Source organism: Zootoca vivipara, chromosome 16 (assembly GCF_963506605.1).
Source record: "Zootoca vivipara chromosome 16, rZooViv1.1, whole genome shotgun sequence".
In the NCBI taxonomy this organism is placed as follows: Eukaryota; Metazoa; Chordata; class Lepidosauria; order Squamata; family Lacertidae; genus Zootoca; species Zootoca vivipara.
In genome coordinates this window covers 4,238,688-4,253,724 of record NC_083291.1, presented here as the reverse complement: position 1 = coordinate 4,253,724, position 15,037 = coordinate 4,238,688, and the positions used below count along the sequence as shown (strand labels likewise).

Genomic DNA, 15,037 nt, shown 5'->3' with positions numbered 1-15,037 from the left:
AGGCAGCGCTGGAAAATGTCACGTTCTGTGACACGGCCGTTGATGTACCCCGAAGTGTTTGCTGGCCGATGGCACTGCGGGTTTCAGAACTGTGGTGCCGTACAAAATGTGACTTTATATTGTAATTGCCGAGTCACATCGCTGACCCAAATAAAATTATTCTGGTCCTGGTTATAGCCACGGACACCTAGCCACATGGGCTTGAGCCCATTGAGGGATGGAGGGAGAGGGAACAACATGAGGAGGCGCCGGAACCAATAAATTCTTTATTTACCCCAACAAGGCAGAAGTACTGGGGGGGAGGGAACAGACCCTCCAAGTGTCCCTATTTTCCAGATTTACAGAAGCCGTCCCAGTTCCAGATTTGATCCTGGAATATCCCACTTTTCCTTAGGACGTCCCTGTTTTCATCGGAGGAATGTTAGAGAGTAGAGAGCATTGGCCTAACCTACCCCTAGCCCCTCTTGACTGCATTCTGGTGGCTGCTTTTACACAACAGTAAATCACATATATTTCAAGGGAGAAATCGTAATTAGATAGCTGGGCATAATTTGAATGCTGCCGCCATCCTAAGGACATCGTTTCTAAAATTCATGCACAGTCCCATTCCAAACCTTTAGTGTTGTTTGTGAAAGGCTTGTTAGCACCACCTGGTGACCCTTTACCAAAATTACCAGGATTTTAAGATCGATGCATGCAGAAATCATATTACGCCAGCCAAATGTCCATTATCATATCTTTTCTTTCTCATAGAGGGTGAAGAAGTTATTAGTTATTAATATTTATTTTATTTTACTATTTTGGACTCACAGCTTACATTGGACTTACATTTTGGACTCACAGCTGTCCATGGTAAAGGTAAAGGGGGCCCTGACCATCAGGTCCAGTCGTGTCCGACTCTGGGGTTGCGGCGCTCATCTCGCTCTATAGGCCGAGGGAGCCGGCGTTTGTCTGCAGACAGCTTCCGGGTCATGTGGCCAGCATGACAAAGCTGCTTCTGGCGAACCAGAGCAGTGCACGGAAACGCCGTTTACCTTCCCACCGGAGCGGTCCCTATTTATCTACTTGCGCTTTGATGTGCTTTCGAACTGCTAGGTGGGCAGGAGCTGGGACCGAGCAATGGGAGCTCACCCCATTGCAGGGATTCGAACCGCCGACCTTCTGATCAGCAAGCCCTAAACTCTGTGGTTTAACCCACAGCGCCACCTGGGTCAAATAGCTGTCCATGGAGGCGCAGGTTAATTCTGTCCATGGAGGCACGGGTTAATTCTGTGTCCAGGGCAGCTGTTTATCAGCTCCATCTGGTACGCAAGCTGAGACCCTACTTGCCCGCAGACTGTCTCGCCAGAGTGGTGCATGCTCTAGTTATCTCTCACTTGGACTACTGCAATGCTCTCTATGTGGGGCTACCTTTGAAGGTGACCCGGTAACTACAATTAATCCAGAATGCGCCAGCTAGACTGGTGACTGGGAACACCCGCCGAGACCACATAACACCGGTCTTGAAAGACCTGCATTGGCTCCCAGTACGTTTCCGAGCACAATTCAAAGTGTTGGTGCTGACCTTTAAAGCCCTAAACGGCCTCGGTCCAGTATACCTGAAGGAGCGTCTCCACCCCCATCGTTCTGCCCGGAAACTGAGGTCCAGCGCCGAGGGCCTTCTGGTGGTTCCCTCGCTACGAGAAGCCAAGTTACAGGGAACCAGGCAGAGTGCCTTCTTGGTAGTGGCACCCACCCTGTGGAATGCCCTCCCACCAGATGTCAAAAAGAAAAATAACTACCAGAGCTTTAGAGGACATCTGAAGGCAGCCCTTTTTAGGGAAGCTTTTAATCTTTAAGAAATTAGTGTATTCTAATATTTCTGTTGGAAGCTGCCCAGAGTGGCTGGGGAAACCCAGCCACATGGGTGGGGTATAAATAATAAATTGTCGTTGTTGTTGTTTCATATTTTTAAATGTTGGTTTTTATTGAATTTTCAAGGGTTTTAACAAATTGACTTCACAATGTATTATTCACTTATATTTCTCTTTTTGACTTCCCAACCCTCCAGGCCTGAACGGCACTCCACTCCCCCAACAAGGGGGGTGGAATTTTGAACAGCACCACTTTTGCCCGAGTGATGGGGTGAAGACACCTTCCCCAATAGCTCTTTAATTCAAACACATCGAGATATTTCCCGATCTATCAGGATAATACTTGTTTTCCTCCGTTTTTATTCCAGGATGCCCATCATCTCTCCAAATTCCTGGGAGAGAATCCCAAAATAATGCCTCCCGTTGTCTATGCCCAAATCTGCACCTACCATCTTCTTTCTAAACACATCACCTAAACAACCTCAGATTTTAACTCCGCCCAGTTCCAGAACACCCGGCATGTGTTTTGAATGACTCAGCTCTAGACAAAAGAGGAAGAAGTGTGGCAGGCAAAAGGAAGATCGGGACTTAAGGGTAGATCTCTGCCATTTGCAGTCCAGAGAGGATTTCTGACTCCCAGTTGTCAAATAGGTAAAAGGCTCTCCCTTGCCAACAACCCCATGCACACCCGAAATAAGACTGTGGGGGAGGAAACTTTGTGGAGGAAATACATTTGTGGATTTTTGTCCTCGGTTCAGAGGGAGGCCCTGTTCTTCATTCTCATTTTTCATTACCCTGCTTTGGACCTGGCTGTCATGAGTGAACATTAGGGTAAGGAAAAAATAAATTGAAGTAGATTCCACTAGCCTGAAATTCTGTCCACCCAGTGGACTATAGGACCACAGAAATCTGGATTTGATCTTCATATCCTCCAAGTGTCCCAATTTTCCAGGTACAGTCCCAGAATTGCAATAGCCATCCCACCTTCTGATTTGATCGCGGAATGTTCCTACATGGGCTCCTAGTACGTTTCGGAGCACCATTCAAAGTGTTGGTGCTGACCTTTAAAGCAGGCTTCCTCAAACTCGCCCCTCCAGATGTTTTTGGCCTACAACTCCTATGATCCCTAGTTTTTTGCGGGGTGGTGGGAACCATGCTTTTGTAGTTGCAGAAACTGGTTGTGAGTATTGGATGAGTGAAGGAAGTTCTGAGATCTTAGAATGGTTTCCGCTGGAGAACTCATACAAATTATATTTAGAAAAAGTCAAGCTCAAGATAGAGGTAGGTAGCTGTGTTGGTCTGCCGTAGTCGAAACAAAATAAAAAAATTCCTTCCAGTAGCACCTTAGAGACCAATTAAGTTTGTTATTGGTATGAGCTTTCGTGAACTTCTGTTTCAGTGTATCTGAAGAAGTGTGCATGCACATGAAAGCTCATACCAATAACAAACTTAGTTGGTCTCTAAGGTGCTATTGGAAGGAATTTTTTTATTTTGTTTCAAGCTCAAGAGACCACACAAATCACACTGAATAAGCTTTGCATATGGAGAAAAGCAAAGGCACAATGAGAAAAAAACATATTCGCCTTTATTTTTCATGAATTGTAATGAATGCCATTAAATAATACACAAAGATCTCATACAATATAGTTCAGGCTGCTTCGGTCCAATAATATAAACATGTTAGGACCTGCTATTCCTAAGGCATAAATGATCATGTAAAAGGAAAAAAAAACCCTACATGGTATTCTTATACAAATGCTTTAGGATTGAAGCTGAATTAAGTGGGAAGAGAGATGACATACAAAAATAGCTGCTATCAAAGATAACAAGACCTAAACGTTTAGGAGAGGCTGAAAGCATCAGTACCCAAAACCAGGACAGCTGGGAGGGTTGTACATATTCGGAGGCAGGCTTGTTTTAAAACTGCCCCCAGCACATACCACAATGATTCTGAAACTCAATTGATATTATTATTATTATTATTATTATTATTATTATTATTATTATTATTATTATGGTTAAACAATGATTTGCCGTGGCTATTTCTGTTCTAAAGCTCAGAATAGCCGGGCGCAGTAAGATAGGTTTTATGGGCCAGGGCTAATGTTTCTACCCGTGGACATTAAGCACGTTTAGCATCAACTTGGTAATAAGCTCGCTGGCAAACGACGGAAAGATTCACACAAACGCTCTTCTTCATGTGTTGGGACAGCGGAGCCGCCCCTCTCGGTCCCGCCCTCATTAGCAACGCCCGTGGGCCACGTGTTCAGCACGTGAGGACCAGCACACTTTGACATCAAATCTGTGTTGTGTCTAACAGATTTTCCAATGTCATCGTAAGGACGCACTGGGAGCGCAGCCGGGTGGGAAGAAGAGACACAGGGTGCGTGCGGTTGCGGTCGGGAGCTTTTTTCCCACCAAGGGAATTCAAATCTCATTGCATTCGTGCTTCTGTTCTCTTTTGGGCACTATTCTAACCCTGGCCAGGAAGCAAAGGGGCTCAATGAAGACCCACTGCCGCCACCTGCAGTCCTTCCTTCCAGGGAAAGCCAGTTGTTACATTAGGACGCAGCCGATAGGCTCACACTGGGCCCCTTTGCTACAACTTGCAGCTCCCTGGGCTAGCGCTTCCTTGGCCGTATCCCAGCCCTACCTACAACTCCCATCATCCCTGACCACTGGTCCTGTTAGCTAGGGACGATGGGATGTGTAGTCCCAAAACAGCTGGAGGGCCGTTTGCCTATGCCTGCTCTTGTCAGTTGCCTGTCCTTTCATAGGAGAGCAGAGTAACAGAACTCTATAGCAAAATTCACACTGATATAGGACTATGATTTCTGCCTAAATTCTGCTCAGTTGCACTACAAAATTCATGCATGCTAGAGCTGCAACTCTCTGCAAAGTTATTTGAATGTAAGCTCCATTTGACCAAGTCAGACTTGTTGTCCAAGCAAATATGTGTATGATTGGACTGCACATCTCTCCAGGGTTGTTTTTTTTTTTAAACTACAGGTAAAGTGAAAATGCTTAGACAGCTTGTAGAATAAAACCGAGACAAAAAAGTATGGTATTTTGAGCTAAGAAGTACAGAAGCAAAAACAAAACAAAACACTACATTCACCATCAAATCCAGAATTGAAAATGGATACAGAGCGTGAATTCGTTCCTTGTAGATCGTTATGTTGCAACTGGCAAAACCTTCTAAATTTATTTACCGTATTATTTTCTGGCCTTGATAAAAAAAAGTACAAGAGAGCTGTAAAACATAACCATTATAATTTACACCAATGTAACCCTTCAATAAACTTTCAATAAACTATTAATAATTTCATTAATATTTCCATTAAAAGGTAAAAACAGTTGCCAGTTAGAAGCACAATGCAGTGTGTGTTTATATAATATATATATATATATATATTTAAGCAACAAGTCACTAAAAGAATCAAACTTCTAAATATTAATAAGCATATAATTGTCATAATAATTTAATGCAAAATGATAAGTAGGATTGATTTAAGCATCTTGAATAACTGCATCCCTATATTTAACAGCACATTTATTTAAAACTAAAAGTGACTCCACATGTTTACCATGTTCTTGTCTAATAGGATGGATTAAATAACCCAGTGATATTAATGAGATTTTGTATATAAAACCCTGGACACATAAAAGAGTTCTAATTTGCAATGATATTTTAAGAATGCTTATGGCATGAGTCATTCAGAAACAGTAAGATTAAAACAGCCACTAGTTAGCAAACATAATAAAATGTATTTTTAGATTGCAACTGCTTGTCTGCGAGCCTCATATTGGAACTGAAAACAATGTGATGAACATGCAGCCTGCCTCATGGACTGAAACCAAAAAAAGCCATAAGCGCCAGAATTTGTATGCGCTTTTATTGGCAAATCTGAAATGGTGGTTTGCAAAGTGATCCCTCTGACGTGGCATGACCTCTCTTCCAATTTGAATTCATCCTGAATGTTACTAGGCAGACCTGCTACCTTGAAATTCTATTACAGTCATCTTAAAATGCCCAAAGAGAAATAGGAATGCCACCAAACGGAGGGCATTAAAAGTTGAAAAGGAGCAGGTGGCAAAAGGTATTGCAAAATATGGCAAAAAAGGAGAGAGGCTGTTGGCTTTCAACAGAAAACCTATTTGTTACAAGTTTAGGAAGCTGTGCTGAGAAACCTAGATTGAAATGTCCTTTTATTCCTGCAGCTGTTGCTTATGAATGTGGACTAGGGGGTCCAGTATCAATCAGCACAAATGTGATCACATATCGTCTTTTAAAAATAAAAATCTCTTATAGTCCAATTTCCCCATTAATTTAGCAGCTTATAAATTAATAACCGAAACACAGAGTGCTAAAGAAAAAAAAGTTACCTTAAACTATGTAATGACACTATGGGAGGCATCTGATTACAACCTACTCAGAGGAGACCCATTGAAATCTGTGGATTTAGCCTTGGTTGACTTAGGTTCACTGAGTGAGTGTGATATAATCAGGTGCTGACCATAACAGTGTATGTTCACGACAGACGACTTTGGTCCTTTACACTAGCAGAAGTAGGACTTGCATTCTGGCATACTGAATTATACTGAGAAAAAGACCAAAATAAAATAAAAAAATGACAGAGAGACATTTCTGAGAGAATGTGCACAGTCTGTCTGTCTCCAGGTTCCATAGCATAATACACATAAAATGGTTGTATTAATAAGGGAATGGACTGGAAAATAAGAAAGTTTAATTGCCTTACTATTGAACTGTATTTTAAAAGGTACAGCAATGCTGGCTATATTTATGAGCGTCAATTTCCTTGTGAATCGTTCACAATGAAATTGCAATTTCCCTAAAAAAAAAAATTACAGGAATCTCAGAATCAAATGACATTTGGTGGTGAAAACTGAGGGGCCCTCAAATGTCTTCAGTGTACAGTTCACTCCCAGTGACATCCCTTAATTAAATAGATTTAGATATGGGGGAAATGACTGAATTGCTACCATTATCCAAGCCCCCCGCCCTTTAACTCTACACAACTGACTTTGTGTATTGAAAAAAAAAAAAACCACAGCTGTGGAGAGGACCCCCCGCGAAACCCCCATCTCTTTCCCTAATTTTGTTTAGCTGAATATTGTCAGTATATTGCACAGAATTCAAGCCAACATTCATAAAATAACTCGCAAGTCCTTCACCTTTTGGCTACAATATGAAGAGTCATGTCTTTGGTACGTAAATCTAAGCTTTAAATTCAAATATACAGCTATGGCTACCGGCAGCCAACTTTCCCAGTCCTAATTCATAATAAAGGTATTGCAGACATTCAAGCCTTCATGGACTGCTGAAACTACGCACAGAACCATCGCATAGTTCCGCACATAAACAATATTAGTCTTTGCATAAAAAAATAAAGTGTTTGAATTCCTCTTTTATTGCACCAGCAATGTTATTTTTATTTTTATAAAATACTCTCCTTTCATGTCAAGCTTTAAATTAATCCATTTATAAACAAAATATAAGATTTCCCCCTCTAAAATGTGAAGCAGAGATATGGAAGTGCGCCATAGAAAAAATAAGCGGCTCAAAAGGGGTGACGAACATTCAAATATCACAAATGATAGAAAATATAAACTACGTCTCTTTTGTTACATCATTTACATGATTTCCGTAGGCTTCCAAGCAGTAACTTGTAGACACTTGTGTTATGCATTGCCCTCAATGACATCAAGGCGTCGGAGCAGGAGTCACTTTCATACTATTTAGAGCTGCGTGGATTCGGAAGTGTAACCTAGATTCCATAGAATATTCCTTGTAATTGTTTCTGTAAGAGACAAAACGTTACTTAGGCAACTAACCTTTCATTCCCTGTTGTTTTTTGCTGGGCTTTTTTTAAAAAAAACATACAGAAATTCAATTCAAATCTATATTACAGTCAAATACCAGCATAAAAGGGTGGGATAGAGTCATTTAAAATCTAAAGCGTTTTGGAAAGCAAAAGGTATTAAAACAGAAGGTGAATATAAAAGAATTGAAAAGAAGTTAAAAGAAGGGATAGGAGCATAGGGCGGGTGTGGAAGAGCATAAAGGGTTGATATATAAAAGACTTCAACTATTAATTTACAGAGCACTAAATCTTCTTTTCCCCTGCATGGATCACTGCCTTGTCGTGGCAAAGGGGCTTGAATAACTCCAAGGAGCTATGAGCTATGCCGTGCAGGGCCACCCAAGACGGACAGGTCATAGCCGAGAGTTTGGACTAAATGTGATCCACCTGGAGAAGGAACTGGCAATCCACTCCAGTATTTTGCCAAGAAAACTCCATGGACATTTGAGAAGAACGTGAGAGTTTCCAAGGCATGCTCTGGTTTATGGGGTCATGGCACAGGTCATCCTCCGATGAATTTTGAGCGCTGCTGTGCAGAATCTAGCAACGTTGTCTGTTGTAGCAGGATTGGTATCTGAGAGCAGCAGGGAGGTATAGAATTGCCCTGTGCACCCTGTGTACTTATGGGGTGGTGGGGAAATCAGGCGAATACAAATGTCTCTGTGATGCCGGCAATGGAGAAGGACACACTCTGCTGTTTCTATTTGCATTGAACATACATGTAAGGGGGTGGGCTTACAGGGAACAGCCACCCCCCCCCATCAAATCCAGCTCTTGGCTCGGACAGCAGCGGAAGGACAGGAGACAGGAAGGAGGAAGTGAGAGGAGAGGGCCGGGGCTCAGACAGCTTACAAGAGCCCTTCCTGCAGCCTGTGATATCAGCAAGGAAGGAGGGGCCAGCAAAAAGTTCCAGCGGGGAAACAGCAGAAGAGCATCCTTTCAAATTCACCCCAGAACTGAGGCGATCAACGGCTCGCAAACGCAGGGGAAGGAGATTTGGGGCCCCCAAACTACTCTGCTGGGGGAGGAGCCGAAAAGCGCCATTGGGAGAATCTGATAGCACTGAGTAGACATGTTTTTATGAAGCTCTTGCATTGTAAATAGCTTTCACAATTCTCTGGCTTCTCCTCAGATCGTATAAATCTTTCGCCTTTTCACAATAAAAGCACTAAAAACAAGATGGTTCGAGGGTAGCCAGCAACCGCCCTGACAATACAGAAATAAAGGAAGAAAAATGGAGAGAGGAAATGATGGAATAAGTATGTGGCCTTGGAGTCTGACCAACTGCCACTGGAAACATGCCTGGCAGTCACCAGGGTTAAGATCTCCTTATTAGTGTGCCAACATTATGGAAGATCCTGTTAGTATTTCACTCCTCCGATGCTGCATTTTGTGATTGGTGTAAATCACATGCCTTTCTGAGAAGAAGTGTGAGAACCGGATACAGTTCTGTATGTATGTACAGTACTACCGTATGTAATATACTTTCACTTTTACTAGATTCCTGTCTGTTCTCTCAGAGCTGGAGAGAACAGTCGCCAGTATGCTGTAGTCTATATATAGTGTGTAACTAAATAGTAGATTAGATCTACAATGTTTCATGCTTCTTGCTGTATTATGTAGAAGATTAGTGTGCATAAATCAAGCTGGTTTGTGTCGCTGAGCACCCTGGAGAAGGGAGATGCCTCGGAGTTCTGGGGGCTTGCAGGCAGCACCAGGGCATTTCCCCAACAGATCCTTCCATTGGTAGTTTCAACAGGTTCCCGCCTTCAGATGGGTTGTGGAAATTAGGACAAGCATTTGGGGTATATAAGCTGTTCTGCTGTTTTGCACAGCAGAATCGACTCCTGCACAAGTCTGAGTTTAATGGCAGGTTGCGGGTATACGGGAAAAAGCTGTAGGAGTGGGAAACAGCAATGACTTTACTTGTGTGTGTCTGCTAGATGATGCCTTCCGACAGCAGATTACCAACTATTCAAAAAGGACAGATATAGTGGTCATGGGAGACTTCAGTTACCCATCAAGATCTGTTGGAACTCAAAATCTGCCAAGAATTGGGAGGTCCAACAAATTGCTCAAGAGCCTCGCTGACAATTTCTCAGAAGGTGGAAGGGGCCACAAAGGGATCATCAGAAAGGAGATTCTCACTAAACATCAGGAAGGACTGTCTGACAGTATGAGTGGTTCCGACAGCGGAAAGGACACCCTCAGAAGGTGGTGGGCTCTCCTTCTGAAAGGCTCTTAAGCTGGGATGGCCTTCTGACATGAGATTCCTGCATGGCATGGGGTTAGGCTAGAAGACCCTTGAGGTCCCTTCCAACTCTACAATTCTATGATTGTGTGATATACTAACTATAAGTGAGCTAAAGCAAATAAGCTCGTCTGTTTTGAGCTAATAAATTGTATAAAGATTATCAGCACTTACTTTGCAGCTTCTATGAATCTTATTGCTTTTTCTCTTTCATCCTGTTGTTTGTACAGAAGACCCAATTCGTACATCGTGTATGGTATCAGGTAATTATCATACTTCAGCTGCTTCTCGCTAAGAAATCAATAGGACATCATGTCATTATTCAGGGGAACCAAACACAGTACAGAACCCAGGCAAGCCAAGAGCCCCCCTGCTCCCTTGCTTTAGGGTTTAGCATCCTATATAATAATGTCCCTGTGTCCCTGCGTCCAGTTGTCCCGTGTGTCCCTGGGGTACTGCGCATGTGCCCCAGGGATACAGGGATTGGACAGCAGAGACTGCGCGCGCGCACTCTCCCCCCCCCTCTGCCTCCTCCAACCGCCGCTCCCGCCGGACACTGCCTCACTGCAGGGCACGTCAGGGAAGCGAGGGTGGAGGCCGGCGAAGGCCTCCTCACAACCCTCCCTGGCCCGTGAGAGGAGCGGCGGTTGGAGGAGGCGGGGGGGGGGAGAGTGCACGCGTCCTTCCTGTCGGCGGCTGGGGGAGAGGAAGGAAGGAGGAGAAAGCGCTCCTCCGTTCCTGTCCCCCTGCCGCCGACAGCAAGGACGGGTCCCAGGGTTCGGAGAAGCGCTGCACAAGCGCTTCTCCGAACCGTGAGATGTCTGCTTCCTGTCGGCGGCTGCGGGAGAGGAACGGAGGAGGAGAAAGCGGCGCTTTCTCCTCCTTCGTTCCTGTCCCCCTGCCGCCGACAGCAAGGACAGGTCCCAGGGTTCAGAGAAGCGCTGTGCAAGTGCTTCTCCGAACTCTGGGATGTCTGCTTCCTGTCGGCGGCTGCAGGAGAGGAACGGAGGAGGAGAAAGCAGCGCTTTCTCCTCCTTCGTTCCTGTCCCCCTGCCGCCGACAGCAAGGACAGGTCCCAGGGTTCAGAGAAGCGCTGTGCAAGTGCTTCTCCGAACTCTGGGATGTCTGCTTCCTGTCGGCGGCTGCAGGAGAGGAACGGAGGAGGAGAAAGCAGCGCTTTCTCCTCCTTCGTTCCTGTCCCCCTGCCGCCGACAGCAAGGACAGGTCCCAGGGTTCAGAGAAGCGCTGTGCAAGTGCTTCTCCGAACTCTGGGATGTCTGCTTCCTGTCGGCGGCTGCAGGAGAGGAACGGAGGAGGAGAAAGCAGCGCTTTCTCCTCCTTCGTTCCTGTCCCCCTGCTGCCGACAGCAAGGACACGTCCCAGGGTTCGAAGAAGCGCTGCGCAAGCGCTTCTCCGAACCCTGGGAGTTCTGCTTCCTGTCGGCGGCTGCGGGAGAGGAACGGAGGAGGAGAAAGCAGCGCTTTCTCCTCCTCCGTTCCTGTCCCCCTGCCGCCGACAGCAATGACAGGTCCCAGGGTTCGGAGAAGCGCTGCACAAGCGCTTCTCCGAACCGTGGGATGTCTACTTCCTGTCGGCGGCTGCGGGAGAGGAACGGAGGAGGAGAAAGCAGCGCTTTCGCCTCCTCCGTTCCTGTCCCCTTGCCGCCGACAGCAATGACAGGTCCCAGGGTTCGGAGAAGCGCTGCGCAAGCGCTTCTCCGAACCCCAGGATTTTCTAGAGCCCGTTACTGAACGGGCTGAAATACACTAGTATATATATATTTCTCTTCATGCTAGGAAAAAATCCAACTGCTTAATTCCTGCTTGTCTGACAGCTGTTAAATGCATGGAAGCCTTGGCGGGGAAAATGTTAGGAACCCTAAGCCCCCACTTTAACCTGCTAGGAATCAAAGATGAACATTGTTCAGGAAAGCACAGAGGAGTCAATGGAATTTGAGAAAGAGGGTCTTCTTTTCCCTTTATTCAACGTCTTCGCTTGTGTTATGCCTTCAAACAGTGAAGAAGGATTTGCAACCATTGAACCACATACCAGTTGGGGAAGATCAGTTTTGTCTATTTCAGAAACTAAAATAAGATTCTGACACAAAATCCAATTACCCTAAATTTAGGTGCAAAACAACCAAACAAACAAGCAGCAAATGTTCTTGGATACTTTCTGGTGTCACAGGTTATCCCTGTTTCCAAAAATCCCACTTCCTGTTTTTACCTTTGAATAACTTGATTGAAGCAGAGTTCTGCTTGTAAGCGTCTTCCTAAATGTTTCAAACAGAGACCTTTTAGCAGCTGTAGCAGACAGATGTCATCCATGTAGTATTCATTGTGATCTGAAAATAAAGCAGCACAACTTTAAAACTGCAAACTTAACAATGGATGTGTACGCGGGATGGGTGGGAATTACTGACTCATCTGTAAAAGATCTCAAATGGCAACAGTGGACCTAACAGATGTGTAATACATTCAACTTATTTTTCTTATCAAAAGCAATTAAATGAATAAACTGCTTGTTTAGCAATATTCTGACATAGCAATGTAAAATATCTCGTTCCACATTTCCCACCTGCCTTTTAACTCATTGAAACCTGGGCAGTATTGGTAAAAATTGCTAATATGATAAAACAGTAGCTGCAGATATACGTAACTAATTATCGTGTCAGATCTGGAATGAAAACAGATCTGTTGATGAGTATGCCAAAATTATCTATGCAATATAGCGCTGCCTCACAGTGATCTATGCAGCTGTTAAAAAGTTAGTCAAAACCTAGGTCCTTGAAGGAGCGTCTCCACCCCCATCATTCAGCTTGGACACTGAGGTCCAGCTCTGAGGGCCTTCTGGCAGTTCCCTCCCTGCGAGAACCAGGCAGAGGGCCTCCTCGGTGGTGGTGCCTGCCCTGTGGAACACACTCCCATCAGATGTCAAGGAAATAAACAACTATCTGACTTTTAGAAGACATCTGAAGGCAGCCCTGTTTAGAGAAGTTTTTAATGTTATTGTATTTTTATATCTGTTGGGAGCTGCCCAGAGTGGCTGGGGAAACCCAGCCAGATGGGTGGGATATATAATAATAATAATAATAATAATAATAATAATAATAATAATAATAATATCGAGAATTTTCCCGCAACTGAATTTTGTCAGCTACAAAGGACAGTAAAAGAAGCTGAAAAAGAGGCTGAACATGCACCAACAATTCAGGAGACCAATCACCTGTTGTACATGAAGGCTGTCTATCAAATAAGATTACAGTACTTCACATCTTCAAACTTAACAGACCATTAAGAATTTCTCTCTCTCCCCTCCACCCCAGCACCTGTTTTACCCTAGATAAACAGAATTCTGTTTCACAGTGACAGCAAAGCAGAACTGAAATTGTACATCCTTTGCAGGAATGAAGAGAATTAACAAAACTTCTTCTGGAAGACTGGTATTCTTCATGCTCTGAACTCAGCTTCACTCCATGCATGTATTGCATATTGTCAAACAAATGATATATGGTATCATGGGGATTTGTGAGTGTGAATTTCTGTGGGTTATATGAGGACTGGGATTATACGGAAAGGACAACTTTCTATTTATCATTGCAACCAATGCAGTTTTGATGAAACTATGTTGCACAGAACAGACGCCCATCGAGATTAGTCACTTCTTCCTTTACAGGATATAGTTAGAGGCCCCAGTAGGATTCATTACAAACACCCCATTGTAGTTTTCAAATCACTCGTTTAAAACATTACTCACTGGTTTCATTTTTTAAAACCGTTTCTTCCTTTTCAATTGTTACTAGTAAATTCTCGGTGAGGTCAGCTCTCATGCCAACAATTGAAAAGCCATTCCAGACGTACATCATTTCCTGACAAGAATAAAAAACATATATAGCGATAAATATCTATAGTAAGCCATCAATTGACTTGAGTGTCTGAACGATCCCTGATGTGCAGTAGGTCAAGGGAGTGCTTCCAACTCCTAATTAACAAGGGCAACAACAAATGGATGTTTCTTTCCTCCGCTAGAATCCTTTATGAGTTGTAGTATCTCAAATGTTGACATGTGTTTGCAGCTCATCCCAGCTCAGGGGGGCTCAATATGTGATTAGCATATTTTGCTAATCTTGGCCCTGATCACCACCCTTATTGCTGGATCTCAGGGTTCTAGATTCCAAAAGCCTGCCCATGACTGATGTACATTATATCCAGAACAGAGCTGTTGCGAAGTGCTCATAATCCCTCAAGCAAAGGCACATTTATGCTGTACATGATTCAGTAAGGCTGCCTGTATCTAAATCCACTCCACACAACAGAGAGTGCCTTTTATTGACAAAGAAGGTGTCTATAGCTGCCTTTCATTTAATAAGAGGTGAAAAGGTAAAAAACGTAAACAGCTGATGCTTCTTTGAAAAAGTCAAGTGGAAATGTACTCAGCCTACATTATTCACAGAAACACATACACACAAACACATATTTACTCTGCCACTCAAAAGATGATGGAAGTAAGTCGGCTGTAAATACCAGAGCAGGTACTATGAGCTTCACAGGCTGAGAACCTCCATAGCGCCGAGCCTTTCTCACAGCAAACTTCTCCGTTGGGATGGATTTTCCTGCAATTCTTTGCTTCAGGCCTTCCACTTGCCTGAAAGAGACGGAACCGTGGAATTCTTCTTAAAAATTGAACTCTATATACTAGTAGAGTTCTTAGCAATAAATACACATGCGGAATTTCAGGCGAGGTGAGAAAGGTATTTTTAAGGCTTATGAACTACACGTTTATCTCATTTTTAAGGACTACAAGATGGTGAACATAGCGTCTCCCCCCCCCCTTATTTTTTAAAACAAGAGACACAAACATTAGGTAAAGGCAGTGCTTTTTCTGGGGGTACGCATTTTGTCCATTGTCCTTTTGTATTTGTTTTTCCCAATTTTCCCAGTCTGAACTATAAAATGGTGATTTTCTTGAGTCAAAAGGAGAGTGCCCCTAAATATTTTTTTTTTAGAAAAAAAGCACTGGGTAAAGGTAAAGGACCCCTGGATGGTTAA

The 15,037-nt window shown here is 43.8% G+C and overlaps 1 protein-coding gene across 2 annotated transcripts in view; it reads right to left on the bottom strand.

Moving 5' to 3' along the window:
- Nucleotides 1-4,773: 4,773 nt before the first annotated feature.
- The window catches only part of TTC39B (tetratricopeptide repeat domain 39B), a 53,477-nt gene continuing 43,213 nt past the window's right edge, over nucleotides 4,774-15,037 (bottom strand). For both annotated transcript variants that reach the window (XM_035140777.2, XM_035140778.2), the window contains exons 15-19: nucleotides 14,513-14,633; nucleotides 13,746-13,857; nucleotides 12,216-12,333; nucleotides 10,164-10,280; nucleotides 4,774-7,675 (exon numbers count right to left, since the gene is read on the bottom strand). In XM_035140777.2, the coding sequence (XP_034996668.2) occupies nucleotides 7,579-7,675; nucleotides 10,164-10,280; nucleotides 12,216-12,333; nucleotides 13,746-13,857; nucleotides 14,513-14,633 (565 nt within the window). In that variant the 3' untranslated portion in view covers nucleotides 4,774-7,578. The remainder of the gene's footprint in view (nucleotides 7,676-10,163; nucleotides 10,281-12,215; nucleotides 12,334-13,745; nucleotides 13,858-14,512; nucleotides 14,634-15,037) is intronic.